General features: G+C 37.0%; 2 protein-coding genes across 3 annotated transcripts; one reads left to right on the forward strand and one right to left on the reverse strand.

Annotated features, from left to right (window-relative positions):
- Positions 1-1,399: 1,399 nt before the first annotated feature.
- On the reverse strand, positions 1,400-9,057 carry LOC111795761 (uncharacterized). Of its 2 annotated transcripts, none has more exons than XM_023678331.2 (6): positions 8,429-9,057; positions 5,004-7,895; positions 3,907-3,960; positions 2,603-2,972; positions 2,252-2,435; positions 1,400-1,872 (listed from the first exon to the last, which is right to left on the reverse strand). In XM_023678331.2, exons 1-4 carry the CDS (start codon positions 8,912-8,914, stop codon positions 2,715-2,717), a joined length of 3,690 nt encoding a protein of 1,229 aa, XP_023534099.2. In that variant the 5' UTR covers positions 8,915-9,057; the 3' UTR covers positions 1,400-1,872; positions 2,252-2,435; positions 2,603-2,714. The 2 variants fall into 2 exon arrangements, with proteins under 2 accessions (XP_023534099.2, XP_023534100.2); XM_023678332.2 differs by having other exon boundaries at positions 2,252-2,443.
- A 512-nt stretch (positions 9,058-9,569) lies between these two features.
- Positions 9,570-13,176, forward strand: CSD2 (copper/zinc superoxide dismutase 2). The gene is made up of 8 exons (XM_023678333.2): positions 9,570-9,887; positions 10,614-10,675; positions 10,754-10,793; positions 10,899-10,994; positions 11,089-11,120; positions 11,388-11,463; positions 11,802-11,855; positions 12,910-13,176. Exons 1-8 carry the CDS (start codon positions 9,608-9,610, stop codon positions 12,933-12,935), a joined length of 666 nt encoding a protein of 221 aa, XP_023534101.2. The 5' UTR covers positions 9,570-9,607; the 3' UTR covers positions 12,936-13,176.
- Positions 13,177-17,250: the final 4,074 nt, after the last annotated feature.

The raw sequence follows: 17,250 nt of genomic DNA on the forward strand, positions 1-17,250 counted from the left end.
ACGTGTTTCATAATAAAAATTAAACATGCTTCTAAGTTCTAATCACTTTATAATCTTGATCATTATGCTATTCAAGCTTTTGAAATCACCATAATGTCTGATATATGATGAACATGAATGAGTTTGAGCTCCAAGATTTCATCCATGGAGACAGCCTGGATGAATATGTGAATCTCATTCATGAAAATCCCATCATCAACTAATGGTGTGGATCCAATGCTTAATTCCAACATCCTCACCAGTTCTCATCCTAATTCATCGTTGTTTAGTTCATTGGAGAGTTTCATTAGTATCTTGAAAGATGTCGAAGACGACGACGATGAAAACGAGTACTCTTTCTGTCACAATGACTGCAACAAAGAAGGCAAAGGTGGACAGATCCAGCACTTTGGTTTCTAAGCCAAGGAGGAGGGGAAGGATGAAGGAAAAGCTTTGCATTGCGTTGATTGGTTCCAAATATAACTAAGTTATATGAGAATGAAACCATTTATTACAAGGGTGTGGAACACGTTTTAAAAATTTTGAGGAAAATCTGGAAGAAAAAGCCCAAAGAGAGTAGATAATATCTGCTAGCGGTGCTTGAACTATTACAAATGGTATCAAAGCCAACGAGGATGTTGGGTCCCTAAAGGGGTGGATTGTAAGATCTCACATTAGTTAGATAGGAGAACGAGGAAACTGTACTCTAGTAGACACGTTTCAAAATCTTGAGAGGAAACCTAGAAGGGCAAGTCCAAAGAGAATAATATCGGCTAGCAGTGGGCTTGGGCTGTTATCGTGTTCGCTGACACAAAATTTACCATAACCATTGGATGTACGATGACCTAAAGTGCAGATGGATAAGGCTTCCATTGTAGGGGATGCAGTTCTGTACGTGAAACAGCTCCAAATGCAGGCAAAGAAGCTCAAAGCAGAGATATCAGTTTTAGAATCCTCAATCAACGAAACCGAGAACCCTAAACCCTAAACCCTAAGATAATTCAAGTACATCGGAAGCAAATTTCATGGTTACAGCAGCTAATCTAACCTGCAATTGGGGGATTTCTTCCCTTTCAGCTGGATGTGTTCCAAGTGGAGGAAACAGGGTTTTATTTGAGGCTGGTCTGCAAGATGGGTGACAGAGTAGCCATGTCTGTTTACAAGGTTCTTGAATCCCTTACCAGTTTCAATATTCAAAGCTCAAACTTGGCCTCTGCTTCTGATAGACTCATTTTCACTGCTACAATTAATGTAATTACTTCCATATGATTTGAATTCAAATGCATTCAAACCAGGATGAAATTATCAATCATTACGATGGTTTTGCAGGTGAGGGACTGTGATGTGGACATGAACTTGCCAAGTCTGAAGCTTTGGCTTGCTGGGGCACTTCTTAACCATAATCACACCTTAATCTCTCTATGTTTAACCTTCTAAGCCTGTAACTATTTTCATTAGCAACTTTAATTTGTAATGCAAGGCCATTTGAACGGAATTATAACTTTTAAGACTACAACTTTCTCCAAATCATAAAGACCAAATTTACAACGGAGACACTGTCGGGGAATCCCCGCAAACTTTTATGAGGCATTCAAGCATCTTGTGCAGCATGGGGGAGTTTTTGAGGAACATGGTTGGAGTGGCAGCTGCACAGTTGTGTTCCTTCGTGAAGAAAAGTGCATTATCTGGGAGTAGGAATCTGCAGCACTGGGGAATGCTTCAGCTTTAGAAACATCTTTTAAGGTTTGTTCAGTTCTGTCACAAGAAAGTAAGCATACAGATGATCGGCTGTATTGTTCTAGAGTTTTAGACGACCGGCTGCACAGTTGTGTCCAATTCTCACCTCGCTACTCTCAAGGATCGGTAGGTTGGTGGGTCAATCCAAAAACCTCCCTGCAATTGAAACATGGTTTAGATGATAATGTAGAGTAGACCGTAGAGCATAAATATTACGCCATCTTAAAAATTTGACATTAATCCAACAAAATATTACATTGCTTAAGCCACAAGAAACAAAAGGTCAAAGCAAAAAACCCATCCACCACATTGACCACTCCTGAAAACCATCCATAAAATGTGTGACGTTCTTTACATTTATATGTATATTACCAACCAATGAGAAGCCACCTTCCACGAGGCTTAGGAAGGAGCTCTCAATCGGAACAACTTAATATTGATAGATGGTTCCTAATTTTCAATAAGAACAGGAACTCAATCACCATATATACATAAAAATAAAAAAAAAAAAAAAAAAAAATGCAGAATGTAATACCTGGAAACAGCTTAATATCTTCTGGTCATCCAGTCCGGAAGAGGCAGCCCATCGTCACCAGGTATTCGGTGTATCGTAACGATAACCACTAAAGAGAAGTATGCAGATAGACAATTCACATTTTACATCTGTAGTCATCGCTTGAGATAACTGATGGTGAAGGATCACAAGAGAAGTCCCACGTCTGAAAAGCTTAAATCATGTATGTCAAGTAAACTATTTCAAATCACTTTAAAATAAACCATAAATTATGCAGGAGCAGTACATGCAGAAAACAGGGAGACAAAAACACTGCGGGAGGAAATGAACAATGAAGTATAAATATATAATCGACATGAAAACTCGTCTTACCAACGCTTTGATGAAGCTGGTAACATCTGCGTGCATCTCTTTTTGATTGAATGATTGAAACCCTTCACAGGTGCAGGGAATAGGCATCGAGTTCCATTGTTTAAAATTTTGATTATGTTTGAAATCCCTCATCCAGACTGCCAGACTTTGACAGGATCTGCAATGTTGTGCCCCCAATTATCCAAGCAGTCGCTTCAGGTTGATGCTGAAGAGGGTTAAGAGGGTGAAGACTTCCATCATCCAGTTGCACTCCATAAACAAATGGAAGCCTAAGTGTCAGAAAACTCTCTGGGGGCAAGACTACTTGACATCCAAGTGCGAACTGCAGTTTCTGCTGTCGTCCAGGAACAGAGGGGGGCAGGCAAGACTCCTGCAAGAAGATGATCAGTCAAGGGTGTAGTACCATACCGGATGAGGGCATGAAGCATGTGAAAAACAAATGTTGATCAGTCAACTACGGAAAACAGAATGTTTAGAAAAGTCTCAAGTAAATCACCAGGAAAAAAGATGCTATGTGGCATGTTGTAATTAGAAGCCATTACAGTTTGGCCTCTTTCAATTGGTAGATAGGAGAAGCTAGTTGCAGTAGCTCTAAATGCGCAAGGTTTTAATATTACTATCAGAGAATGTATGGACAAATTCAGGGAGACATTTTGGCTGGGGGGAGCTCTTTTTCTATCTTTAATTGTTTTAACCTCGATGGTATAACAAATAAATGTAACGCTTTTCTTTAAACTCTGAGATTCAAAGGGTTAAATATTTGTGACAACATCCAACTCACAACTCCTTACAGAAATAGCTCCCATTGTTGGTGCATTCTCTGCAAATGCAGTCGTGGTAGAGTAAAGCTCTTTTTTCTATCTTTAATTGCTAACTTCAGATAGGCTTGATAAGAAAAAAATAAATAATGTAAAAAATAACTTTTCCATCTCGATTATTTTAGGCAATGCACAAGCAAAGTCAAACTCAAGGAGAAAAAACACAGCAATGGTCGATTTAGCATTCTTGCTGTACATTTCAAAATGACACACGTTAGGATTTTGCTAATTAATACTTTTCTGCATACTCCTTGTCTTTTAAGATCATATACCAATTTAGTAAGTGGATTTTGATCGAGTTGGAAGAAATTGTTTTTTTTTTCCCTCAACTCTTAAAATCAAACATTAAAGAATGAAACAAACAAGAATTTCCATAGATCAACCTGAATCTATTTTGAACTTAGAGATAAATAATATACAGCTTAACATTTCATGTTCCACCCCAAAATAAATAGGAATGCATATTCATAGAAAATTGGGACAAACCTCAAATTGTATCACTGGATGTGTAGCCAGCACTGTCGGAAAGGGAGGCGTCACCTGCCACCACATTTCCTTGGTTATTATTTATTTTGGTTATTGAAAAACAAAAAGGAAACAGTAAGATAAATAAGATGCTTCTTTACAATATGCTATAAACCAAAATTATGAAAATATTAATTTCATCATGGAATATCAACAAGTGCAAGAGCCAAACATGCCCTCGTTTAAAGTTTAAAAGGTGAGAAAATAGACCCAATATTTCTTTTCTTAAGAAAGTAATTTCACGATGAAATACGAAGTGATGGGAGAGAAACAAACACAACTTCAACTCCTAGCCAAGTAGTTACTAATACATAACTAATGTATGTTTGGAGGTGCTTTTGAGAGTAAAAAATTAACATTCCCCAAAACATTTCTCCATCAAAATCATCAATTTGGGAGTAACCTAAAGTGCTTTTGGGAAAAATTGACAGAATTTGTAGAGTGTTTTTGGTCAAATGTTTAACTGGGAAGTATTTAATTTATTGTCTATTTGAAAATAAAGTTCACATAAATACGTAATGCTAATGCACTATAAGTTATGGTAATTCAGCATATTATTACTTTTGCCACCTAGACATAACAAAGTATTTAAGACAAATATTTAAGGATAAATCCATACAGATTGAAAATAATGATTTCAAGAATAAATTTTAAAACATTTATTAGAGAGACTGAAAATAATAGACATGATTTTGTTTATTACTTCTATATGATGATTATGTTTAGTAATACTTTATTATATATTTTTATGCTTACTATCAACGTTATTTTAATTTTAATCAAGGCTTATCCCTCACGTTGCCTTGAGGGGTATGTCTTATCCCTACAAGAGAAAAAAAGTTTCAAAACCATTTTTAGCCCAAGATGAGAAGGCAAAAACAAGTTATTCATTAAAATAAAAAGAAAAAGAAATCTTTCACCGCTTTTCCCCAATTTCCCCTAATCTATTCTTTCTAGTCAAATTAATCAAAGGACCACCAAAAAAGAAACCAATTAAAAGTTCGTCGCATCATCAAAAGAAACCAAACACTTCAAAAGAATCAACAAGAATGGCTTACCACAAAGATCCTTTGAAGTTGAGATATCGTGCCAGAGAACTTAACATTTGGGGGATCTTTCTCATTCTTAGAGAGCTTGCAACGTGGGCAGTTCATGAAAATTGGTAGGTCTCGATTCAACATGAAAAAACCAGATCCATTGTCCTCAATGCCAATATACTTAACACCTTTCTCAAGGTCTTTTACAGAATTGGAAACCGTTGCACTAACAGATGTCAGATTGTTTGATGTCATCCTTCTAGTGCAGTTTGACTGATCATCTGAATACATGCTGCCACCACTCACCGCATCCTTTAACTTATCTAAATTTCTCTCCTTACTTGAGAACGTTGCATTTGCTGAACTAACACTATCATGAGATTTACCATGACAATCACTTTTACCATATCTCTGAGGACCAGCTAGATTGCATGCAGCACCTTGCACAGGAGTATGAGATTTTTTAATTGTTGCATATGATGATCCAAGTTCCTTAAGATGCTCAGGGTTTAGTAAGAAACGGTGTCCATGAGGGCATTCGTGCTCAAAGCCAATATATATAAGTGTTTGCTTCAGAAGAGTGTTTTTTGTTTTTTCAAGACTATTTACATTCATAGGAACTACATTAGTACCTATCCGCAGAAAGGAGTCACTATCTGAATGCTCATTGCCGCTAATCTCAACTGATTTTTTTGAAAGACTAATAATATTTTCAGAGTTCTTGAAGCCACGGTTATCAACAGTAACACAGCCTCGTTCATAATTATTAACATCCTTATTTTGTTTGATGCCCTTATCCATACCTGGTGAAGAGTGTATCCTCTGCTGGAGAGGTGGAAATCCAACATCTGGACCTGAAGATCCGGCTACAACCTCAGAAAAAGGTTTTCGCAGGGTAAAGTTGGGAAGACCTCTGCCACTTATGCTTTTTTTGTCTTCAGCTATGTTTTCTGAGGAATTTCTCTCATTATCAATCCCAGGCTGTGAATCCCCCGACTTCAGTTGTGCTACATCTGCCCTCTTCAAGTTTACATTTACATTAGGTTCAACCTTAGAGTCCATGAATGACTTAACTAAAGAGCCATGCAGCATTATATTCTCCGTTAAATCATTTGGAGTCTTCCTTATTCTGGTATTAATTTTCCATTTGAATAGGAACTTTTGAGTGGGATAGAAACCACTCTGGAGTAAACCTTTTGAAGGTTCGTAGTACTTTGCACCACCAACTCGAATCAGAGACCATGATGATGGCTGAATGGGTCCTGTTACGCTTACTCCTGGTAACTGGAAAACTGGAAGAAAATTGTCACAGTCAGCAAAACGGTTGAAAGTGACATTTGCTGCTTCAAAATCAAAAGGATCAGATCGTAGTCGTCGTGAACGGCCACAAGCACAAGCATGTAGGAAGACATATCCACTTGAATGAGTTTTTTGCATGGCTTCTGAAGGTGAATCTCCATTCTCTGTGCTATGCCTTTGATGCATACATGGTTTTCCTGTCAGACTAACGGCATCGCACAGCTGCCTCCCAGAATTCCAAATGGATTTGCATTCTTCCTCCAACCTTTTGGCAAAATGTTGCACTGCAGGTCCCTTAACCATTGAATGGAAAGCAAGCAAAGCCTTCTCTAAGTGGGCTTCATGCTGTGAAGTGGGGTAACAAGCAGGTAAATCTCTTAGATAAACCTCCTTTGCAGCTGGTAATGCTCTTTCACTCCATGAAGTTGAAAACTTCATATTTAAACCTTTACCACTTTCCAACCAAGATACAGCCATATCTAAAGGATCCAGGCCCTTCAAAGCATTTCCCTCAATCAACGCAGAAGGAATGTGCCGGTGACGTGGTTTTCGTGTACTGATTTCCACTTCATCTATGCAACCACCTTTTGCACAAAGAATTCCCTGGAGAATCTGTTGACTTGAAGATAACCAAATCTCCATACTAGGAAGCTCAGGAGTGGTAAAGGCTTTTCCAGATGCAGCTGATGCGGCAGCTGCAGCAGCAGCAACAGCGACCATGCCAACCCCACCAGCTGAACCACTGCTTGTACTATGCACCAGCCCCCCTCTACCCCTTAGAATGTCTGACTGCCGATAGATAAATTCCCTTAGAGATACTATATCCTCTCTGCTAGCACTTTGACCATGACTTTCAAGCAGAAGAGAATCTGAAGTAGCTTTTCCATTCAAAACATCTTCCACGAGGCTTGTGGCAAAGTCCAGAGACTCAGCTGTCCTATTTGCAGACTTGTCCACCAGAACAACGGCTTTTGATGAATCAAGTGAAAACAAAGGTGCAGAACTTGAGGCACTTCCACCTCTAGACCCTGCATGACTGGTCTCAGAACCAGAAAGCGTTCGACATTTCTTGATTAGAAAGCGAATTTGTGCTTCAAGAGATGACTGCAATTTCTTCCTGAAACCACCTTCTGATTTGCTCACAGGACGGGCAAGCACAACTACAGATCCAGAACCTTTAACTGGTAAATTTGGCCTGGATATACTGTCTGAACTTGGAGACTGATTAATTGATATTGTATCTATTCCCTCCACATTAGAACTAGCCATCGGGCCATCTGAGAAGTCATCAATAAAAATAAAAAGTATGACTGGAGTACACTGTCCAGGAAACAATGAGGTATATGAACCTAAACCTGACATGACAGAGATGCCGGAAGCATTGCGTGTTAATATAGAACCACTTCTAATGGGAGAAGAGTTGTTAGACACGGCTGCTGAACCAACAGATCGTGAAGCAGATGAAGAATGCAGCCTAGATGGCAATGGTGGTGTAGCTCGAGATTTTATAAATGGAGTTAATACGTGCTTAGCAGATTGCAGCGCTCTAAATATTTTCAAAATATTAGTATCAAACCGCAACCCCTCTTGAATATATATGATTACATGGCAGACCTGCATCAGTAATTGAATTAAATGTTTGGCCAGATATCATATGTTGAAACTAAAAGGGGGCACCACACACTGCTCATTTATCAAGGCCCTACAAAACCAAACGCTCATCCAATAATTTTTTGTTCAATCAATTCTTAATCCTACCAGGATAAACAGCCTAAACAAAATTAGACGACGCTGAAGCAAAAGATTGTCCAATCTCCGTTTCGTTTCTAAATAAGCAATTTAATATATTTATGCATACATTTAGAGGGTTTCATTTTAATGATAGGGATAAAACGTTTAAGCTAAAAATGCATATTGAAAGCACAATCTTAGCACAGTGCAGCTCTGTCAAATAACACGAAGACAAACATCTGAAGTTTCGCAACCTAGAGCTAACGAAAATTTACTCTCAACCATTTCACCGAATGCTCCATTTAGGATACGAGCAAACAATCCAAGTAAACCATTTCGATAAACCCAGACGTCCAAACATGAAGGGATAGAAAAATAGAAAAATACAAAAGAGAGAGAAATTGACGAGCACTCACAGAGAACATAAAAAGCATTCCCTGAAGATCCCCAAAATCATGTTCTTCAATCGCCGAATCATAATCGATTTCGGCATCGAACACAGAGCCCCTGTGGGAAGAAAACTGCAAAAAGAGAATGCCTCTCTCCTCCTCATGATGATAACTAATTCTTCGCCGCTTGAACCAATCTCTAACTTCCTCTTTCTCAACATCCAATTTTTTATCCAATTTACCAGACCCAAACACATTGGAATCGATAACTCGATTAATGAGCTGGATCGAATCATCAGGTCTCCTGCCAATGAAACCGACAACAACGATACCGTCGGAAAAACGAGGAACAGAAAGCGACGGAGATGGCGACGAAGGAGCTAATGAAGTAGAGGGATCGGGTGAGGCAGTACGAGAAGGGAGAGGCGTTTGAGATGCTGAAGAGGAAGTGGATGTTGATATCGGTGGTGGCCGGACAAGTACACGCACAGAGGACGAATTGGACATGTCCATGAATGAGAGAAAAATTGAGCTCCAGATGCAACTGGAACTGCTTCAGTGCTCAACTTCTGACGACAGGCACCTAGCAGAATTCCTTCACCGAGGCGGGGAAGCTCCTTTTTTTGCCCCCCCCTCCAATATTTCCGTTTTAAACAGATAATTACTACTAAATTATTTAGGGTTTTTTTTCCTCTCTTTTTATATTCTCAATTATTTAATAATTATTTTATTTATTTATTTATTTTTCGAGGCCATTTCTGTCCTCGAAGTAGTCTGCATCTTCACAAACACGTCTATTCCACCAAACCTCTCTGTAGAACCGTGCTCAGAACGTTACATCTTTTGTGCAGGTCAAAACTTACTCGACAAGGAATTTTGTTACCTTAAGATCATTATAGTTACAGTTGTCGCTTATCGAGGCTTCGGTCGTATGCTCTCCTATTATCGGTCACCAACTTCCTTGACTTTCTGGCACGGGGACTGACTTCACCTTCTTATTATTTATTTATTATTAAAACCAGTAGAATTGGAGTCATAATTATATTAAACTATTTAAAAATATATATAAAGACAAACAAAATATTTAAAATTTATTTTACCTTAAAAAAAAAAAAAAAAAAAAAAAAAAAAAAAAAAGCGATGCATCATCTACTAGAAGCCTCCATTTTTCGTTATCCCTTCTCCATCGACAGTTCCCCATAGCAAATGCAAGCAGTTCTCGCAGCTATGGCGGCGCAATCCCTCATCTCTGCCTCCCCTTCCACCTACATCCAAGTGTCCCCCTTCTCAATTTCTGCCCCTCCGCCTTCCCTAATCTCCTCCTTCCATGGCGCCTCTCTCAAGCTACCTCGCCACTCCCTCTCCCTAGCAGCCTCCGTCGCCCCCAAGCCTTTTGTTGTCGTTGCCGCTACAAAGAAAGCCGTCGCCGTTCTCAAGGGTACTTCCAATGTTGAAGGCGTCGTCACGCTGACCCAAGAAGACGATGGTCTGTACACACTCTATCAATAGCTCTTTTGCCTCATCGTATCGTAGTGGGTTTCTCGTAGTTTAGGATTGAGGGTTCGAATCGATATTTGGTATTTGATTTATGGGGGATTGAATTAAATGGCTGGGGTAATTGGAGTTGCCGTGGGGATTTTGAGGTTTATTTGGCGCCTAATTTCGAAGATTGACGTTGACTTTATTTGGAATGTGATTGTGCTTAGTGGAGTTTTTTTAATTTCTGCCTGCGTTGCTTTCTTCTCGACTGTTCTGTTATTTTTTGTCATAATGTATTAGTATGCGCGTAAGTTGACTTTTAGAACTAAACGAATATGATTGTTTTGATTTTATGACGTTTACTTCTCGTAGGACTCTGTTGTCTTGTTGGCCTATACACTATGGTTATTCTAGAACCAAAAAGCTTTTAAGCACACAACCCCTTCAGAAAATGTCAACTATTAAGGCAATAATACTAGTAATGACGGTTGAGGATTATTGAGAGAAGTAGTCCTACGTTGGCTAATTAAGAGAAAGATCATTAGTTTATTGGTACGAGGCCTTTTGGGGAAACCAAAGGCAAACCCATGAGAGCTTATGCTCAAAGTAGATAATATCATACCATTGTGGAGGTTCGTGGTTTCTAACAACAACAATGACGATAAGAATGAAAATGATAATAGTAACAGTAGTTGCAATATTGTGATTCTGAAAAATGTTGTATTGTTTCTAGGTCCAACAACAGTAAATGTTCGAATTACTGGGCTCACGGAAGGGCTTCATGGATTCCATCTTGTAAGTAATTTGGCATTGGCTGACATGATCTATGGGCTTGTTGTTTTAATCAATCTACCTTCTTGTTTCCTTCTGTAGCATGAGTATGGAGACACAACAAATGGATGCATTTCTACAGGTAGTGTATGATCCATTGTTCATATTTGATTTTGATCCTTCTGTACCAAGAAGTTTTATTCTATCTAGCGAGATTGTATTGTTTATGTATTATTTTCAATTATAGGACCACATTTCAATCCTAATAAGTTAACTCATGGTGCTCCTGAGGACGAAATCCGTCATGCGGGTGACCTGGGAAACATTGTTGCCAAGGCTGATGGTATCTGCTTCTTCTTTCTGAAAGGTTCTTTTATTTTTTTGTTTCATGGATTTGTAACTTCTAATGCACCAATATATTGTTTCTTGATATGCAGGAGTAGCGGAGGCAACCATTGTAGATAATCAGGTACCTCTATTATTTGATCCGTATCTGTCATCATCACAATCCATATGCTCAGAATTATTGATGTCTTTCATCATGAATGGCGTCGCAATAACTATAAATGTTGATGGTGGCAATGCCGCTGATAAAACTTCTTATATATATTGTACATGCATGTATTCATGACTGCAATTACCTTAGTATTGACAAGTTCAAAGGAAAAATTATGTTCAAGCCTTTATTATAGATCTGCCCCTCTAACATACTCAGTTATTAATTCCTGATCTGTAGATTCCTCTCAGTGGCCCCAACTCCGTAGTTGGAAGAGCCTTTGTGGTACATGAGCTTGCGGATGATCTTGGAAAAGGTATGTTCTGTTCGTCGTTTCCATTTAGTTACATTTTTCACCTCCTTTTCGTTCCTTTTCATTTGATCAACCTACTCTAGTGATTTATCAAACAAACTAAAAGAATTGAAAATAAGTTAATTTATGTTCTTGTTATCTTAGCTTCAGTTTTGTTTAATAGAATAAAATGTAGTGCTATTAATTAAATTATGGGAAAAAAATATTTTAGTTCCCTTTTATAGATAGAACTGCAATATAGCTGCTGATAGCGATGTCTGCATCACTTACCCTCGGATTTTTTTTGCTTGACTATCAAAATTCAATATTTGTTCTCATTTTTTCTGGTTATGATTATGTAGGAGGTCATGAACTCAGTTCAACCACAGGCAACGCTGGTGGAAGATTGGCATGTGGTATGCAAACATAAACTTCTTTTTTCTTCTCTCTCAAGAGTCCCGTGTTCTTTTTTCCCCATGCATGCCATGGCATATATCTTTATAAGACTGCTTTGGTGATCAATTTGTTCGATTTAAATAGAATATCTAAGTTATAAACATGGGTGAACTATTCGACTATTTAAATTCTTTCTTATATCTGGTGGGGTTTCATTTCCTTTAATACTTTCCAGCGGATTTCATCCCTATTTCATATCATCCCAAAGAACAAGAATTTCAGATTTCAAACAATGTTCCATTTCCTCCTCCTCCTTCCCAATTTCATTAGTTAATATTGCAGAAAGAACAAAGTTATTACTTGTTCAAAAAGAACTAACTTGTTACTGGTGACTTGGTGGATGTTGAAGGCCTACGGTATACATTACTGAACTGATCTACCTTATTGAATACTGACTGACCTCTGGCTCTACGATGCAAGGAGATTCATAGCTTTATTTCAAATTCTCAGTCCTTATAATCATTTTGCTGTTGTGTATGCCTCATGCCATGTGTGCTCTTTAATATGCAAGGAAGCTGAGTGAATACAGTATGCTTTAATTCAAATTCTCAGCTATGCATAGAGACCATGTGGTTTTCTTGTATATTTTATGAATTGCACAGCTTATTTCATTTATCAGACCCTTTGTGTAGGCAGATATGTGGTCTAAAAGTCTCTGCGCTGGCTATTGTTCTGATAGCCTGGCATGACATTTTTCCACCTTGTAGAAGTACTTTCAATAGAATCTAGTAACTTAGAAATGGGTTAATCAAGTTAAAATACTTCTGCTGAATGCATCAACATAGTTAACGTATAACTGTTCTAAACGCTTACATTAGCAGCTAATCAAACTGTCAACCTATTGCTTTGCTTGAGTGCCATGGTAGTAAACCACTGGCAATAGTAAAATCCAGACATTCCCTATTTGCTTCTAGATGCCTAAATATTGTCTTCTCAATGGTTTTTCATCCAGAATATGTGCTAACTGCTGATACAAGAGAATCTCAATCTTTTTTCTATTTCTCGTCTTTGCAGGTGTCGTCGGGCTGACTCCTGTGTAATGGCAACATACGAACTGCTAGCCTACAAGGTCATGAGCTATACGGGCACTGTTGGCAGCTTGTTGTCACCCGCTTCTCCACAGGCATGAGTTTCTTTTCTCTTGCCTAGCACATATATTGCCTTGGGAAGACGGTTCAATTGTTTTCACGTTGATATCTGTTTTACTGTGGCTTCCATTAGTTGAATAAAATTGACTTGCTACTTCTGAGATATAATGATCTTCCTTTCACCTAGGCTGGATATCCCACCTCACTGCTTCTCTCCTCCATGTTTGTGACTTCTGAAATCTTAACCAATAATAGAAGTAACTAAACAGGAAAGTTGTTCAATCAACAAACAACAAACTAGGCATTTGAACACAAACTAAAAACAAAGTTAGCTTGCAAATTGTTAAGTTTATGGATCCACTTGCCTCTCTTTCCATATCATGTGGGTTTCAAGTACTTGGCTCCAAGTTCATTACATGTGAAGGTAGCAATCCATTGTTGTGGATGGGACACGTAGAAGGTACTTTTGATGCCAATGTCATTCTTGTTGGAAAAGCCAAACAAAATCATAACCAAAGCAACCCAATTTTCCAATTACATGAGAAGAAAACAAATTCATAATAATAATAATAATTCTGGCAACCTGATCCTAATTAGGCAGCCACTCATGTCTCCTTCATTTGTTCATAAACGTTCAACAGTTCAATAGCACCAAAAGCCCCTTGATAGGATTAGGACCTGTCCTAATCAACCAACTATGCGGCACTCTTCTGCCCTCTTATTAGTTTCTTTTCCTTTTTGTTTTATCCCTTTTCTTATGCAAACCTCCTAACTTATTTGATACCTAAATTAGTCGTTTTTTTTAATTCCTTAGTTTTTAGAAGTGTCTATTAGGTCTCTAGACTTCGAATATTATATCCAATAAGTCTCTAAATTCTACAAAACTTTTGATTATGTGTTGTGTAGAGGTTTACAACATATTTGGCCTTATAGATTGACCTACTAGACACGAAGTTAAAATTTCAATGAGATTTAGACTTAAAAGACACCAATTCAACGTTCAAAAACACTTTTTAAAGTTTGGAACAAAACAAAGATGATTTAGAACTCAACCACCGGATACAAAAAGGGAAAAAGTGTTAGGAAAAAGTGCTAAACCCACAAAAAGACTAAGAAAATTAAATAGCTATAACTTCCAATGAACACCAAATTGAGTGTGTTGTGAAATGGTTGGTTCATCATAATATGTGGTTGGAGTTGCTCTTCACGAGGCCACATGGAGTTTCATTCACCAACTCAATCACAACCAAACCCTAACTTTAGGCTTGCGGTTGGCTTCGACTCATTTTCTTGCCCCAATCTACTTCTTCTCAAACTCGTCAATATCACCATTCTATCACACCCTCACCACTAGGAATAGAAAGAGTTGGGATTTAATGGCATAAAGTGTCCGATTCAATTTCCTAATATATATATAAAACCTCTAAATTATTCTTAATTATTAGGAGTAAGGATGGATTGGATTGGGTTGTAACCTTATTTCTGATTTGACGGATTGACTGAGTTGACCCGACTGAGAAAATGTTAGCCTACGAATCTAACCAAATTTTAAGAAACTCAACTCAACTCAAACCCAACCTTTATAATGTAAGTTAGGTAGTTGAAATTGATCAAGTTATCGGTCATATGAACATCCTTAAAGGGTATTTAAGGAACACCCAAATCAAAGTTGGCCACTTAAAGTTCTATTGACTAATTCAATTGAGGCTTTGAAGCATGAAAATGAAGCAAAATCTTAAATAATGGATTAATTTAAGAAAAGGGTATCTTTTTTCCTCCTTAATTAATAATATTAAGATGAAGATTAAGAGGGTTAATTTAGGTTTAGTGCTAAATCAAGGTTTTCAAATTAAGTAGTTGAGATCTAGTTAGAAGGAGAGAATGTGGCTTGCACAATACTCCCCTTCCTTGGCTACCTTATAAGATAAGATAATGCTTTTGAGTAAAGTATGAACCATTTGAAAACTTTTTATTCTCTCTCTCTATAAATATATACACATATATATATATATATATATATATATATATATACATATAGTGTGAGAAAATTACATTATTGGATTAGTTAAGTGTTAATAATGATTATAAAATTTGGTCCTTTGTTTAGAGGTAAGCAAAGTCTCCATCCATGCTTGAAAAATAAGGAAGAAAAGTAGACACCCACCCCCCACTTTTTTCATTCTATATACTTACATGCACGTTTACGATTCTTCTTACTATTAAGCAACCAATTATCGAAACTCGGTCAAAAAGGTCAAATGATGCCATCACCCGGCTCGTTTTACTTTTTAATCATGCATATTTTGTAACCAAACATACCAAATCAGCTCATTTTTTCTCCAAGGGTTTGTGCTAATTTTGAGTTTGGTTGAAGTCGGTTTAGTTTTCGGCCAAATAAGTATATCTCCCGAAACAAATCAATAGACCTAAAGGACCCAAATTGTTAAAAGAAGTAAAACATGCTCCCTAGAGTTCGGAAGACGAATCAATAGCGTGCCAATTACCGAGAAGGGAAAGGTCCCATGTGCAGTCCCAACGTTATGTATACTGCAAGGAGCCCACTCCCATAAGGGGCAGGTAATCCAACCTATCTAAACCTAGTGGGTGTGTGACAAAGTAGCACACTGAGTGTAAGACGTTCTCAATTTCACCCACTCCATAGTCCACACAATTAAATTTTTATCAAACTAATTAATCTAACATTATCTTCAAAATGGGGCCTCATAACTCAAAATATTGCAAATTAGTCCTTACATAAAGAACTAATTAAAAACATGGCTCACACTACTAGCAACTATATAACCACTCTTTATTATTTAAAGAGTGGTTATGAATATATTTATTTCCCCCATCTTATACAAATATATTATGAATATATTTTTTTATTATAAAGTTTTAATTCATACAATACCTTGATAATTAATCCATATAATCATAGTAATATATATATATATTTCAGTAGTGGAAGTGGAAGTAAGGTGGAGCAGCTTAAAGTCAAGCCTGGATTTAATTTAAATTTATGAACAACGCATCCAAGCGATTAGGGAGACTTAATTAAATTAATTAGGGCCGTCTAATCATGGGGATGTGGTGTCAAATACTGAATCAAACCACAAATTTCACTTAATTAATTAATTAATTAATTAATTAATTATAATTAGGATGGATAAAAAATAAGTGTAGGGACGACCCGACCTATTCTTTTATTTTTTTTATTATTTACTATTATTATTATTTTTAATAATTAATTAATTAATGTTAAGACAGTTCGGTAATGTAATTAAAACATATCACATGTAATTGCCCAACTTTGAGACCTTATTAATATTGACTACACTCGAAACTAATTAATATTTGGGTTTTATTTTATAATATATATTTATTATCTTAAAATTACTAATTAATCGATGTGTCAGAAAATTATTGGTCTGGTTGCTATTTTATATTTTGTTTTTTTTTTTGAATTTTTATTAAGAAAATTAGTTAGTTGGGAACTTGGGATTTGACAAGTCTTTTGTTTGGTTTGAAGGGAACTCGGGTCGACCCGATTCTTTATCGGGTTTCCACCAGCTTTATGGTAATTTTAAAAAGTAATTTATAAGATAATGATTTAAAATATATTAATTTTAAAAGTATTAGGCATAATTTAAATATGTTATTTTCTTTTCTTTTTTCTTAAGCTTTTATTATTGACCATATTTATTTTTTATATATTGATTATGACTTTGCTTAAGTTTTTTTTTTCGTGTAAAAATGTTGATGAAAATTTAATACTATATTAGACCTGAAAATTATACCATAACCGAGGTGGAATCTCACTCTAATTTTCTATTATGCGAATTAATTTGTATTGTGATTAGGTCTGAGATTTCATGTTTATTGGAGTGGGAAACGAAACATTCCTTATAAACATGTTTTAAAACTGTGAGGCTGACGGTGATATGTAATGAGCTAAAGTGAACAATATCTGGTAGTGGTGGACTTATAAGAGCTAGACACTGGATGTTGGGCCTCCAAGGGGGTTTCCTTATAAGGATGTGGAAACCTCTCTTTAGTAGACGTGTTTTAAAATCGTAAGACTGACGACGATATGTAATGAGCCAAAGTGGACAATATATACTAACAGTGAACTTTGACTGTTACAAATGGTATTAGAGCGAGACACTAGGCAGTGTGCCAACGAGGACATTGGCCTCCAAGGGGGTTTTCTTATAAGGGTGTGGAAACCTCTCTCTAGTAGACGCGTTTTAAAATCGTGAGACTGACG

The sequence above is a fragment of the Cucurbita pepo genome, chromosome 5 (assembly GCF_057944985.1).
Source record: "Cucurbita pepo subsp. pepo isolate OVF chromosome 5, ASM5794498v1, whole genome shotgun sequence".
Classification (NCBI taxonomy): Eukaryota; Viridiplantae; Streptophyta; class Magnoliopsida; order Cucurbitales; family Cucurbitaceae; genus Cucurbita; species Cucurbita pepo.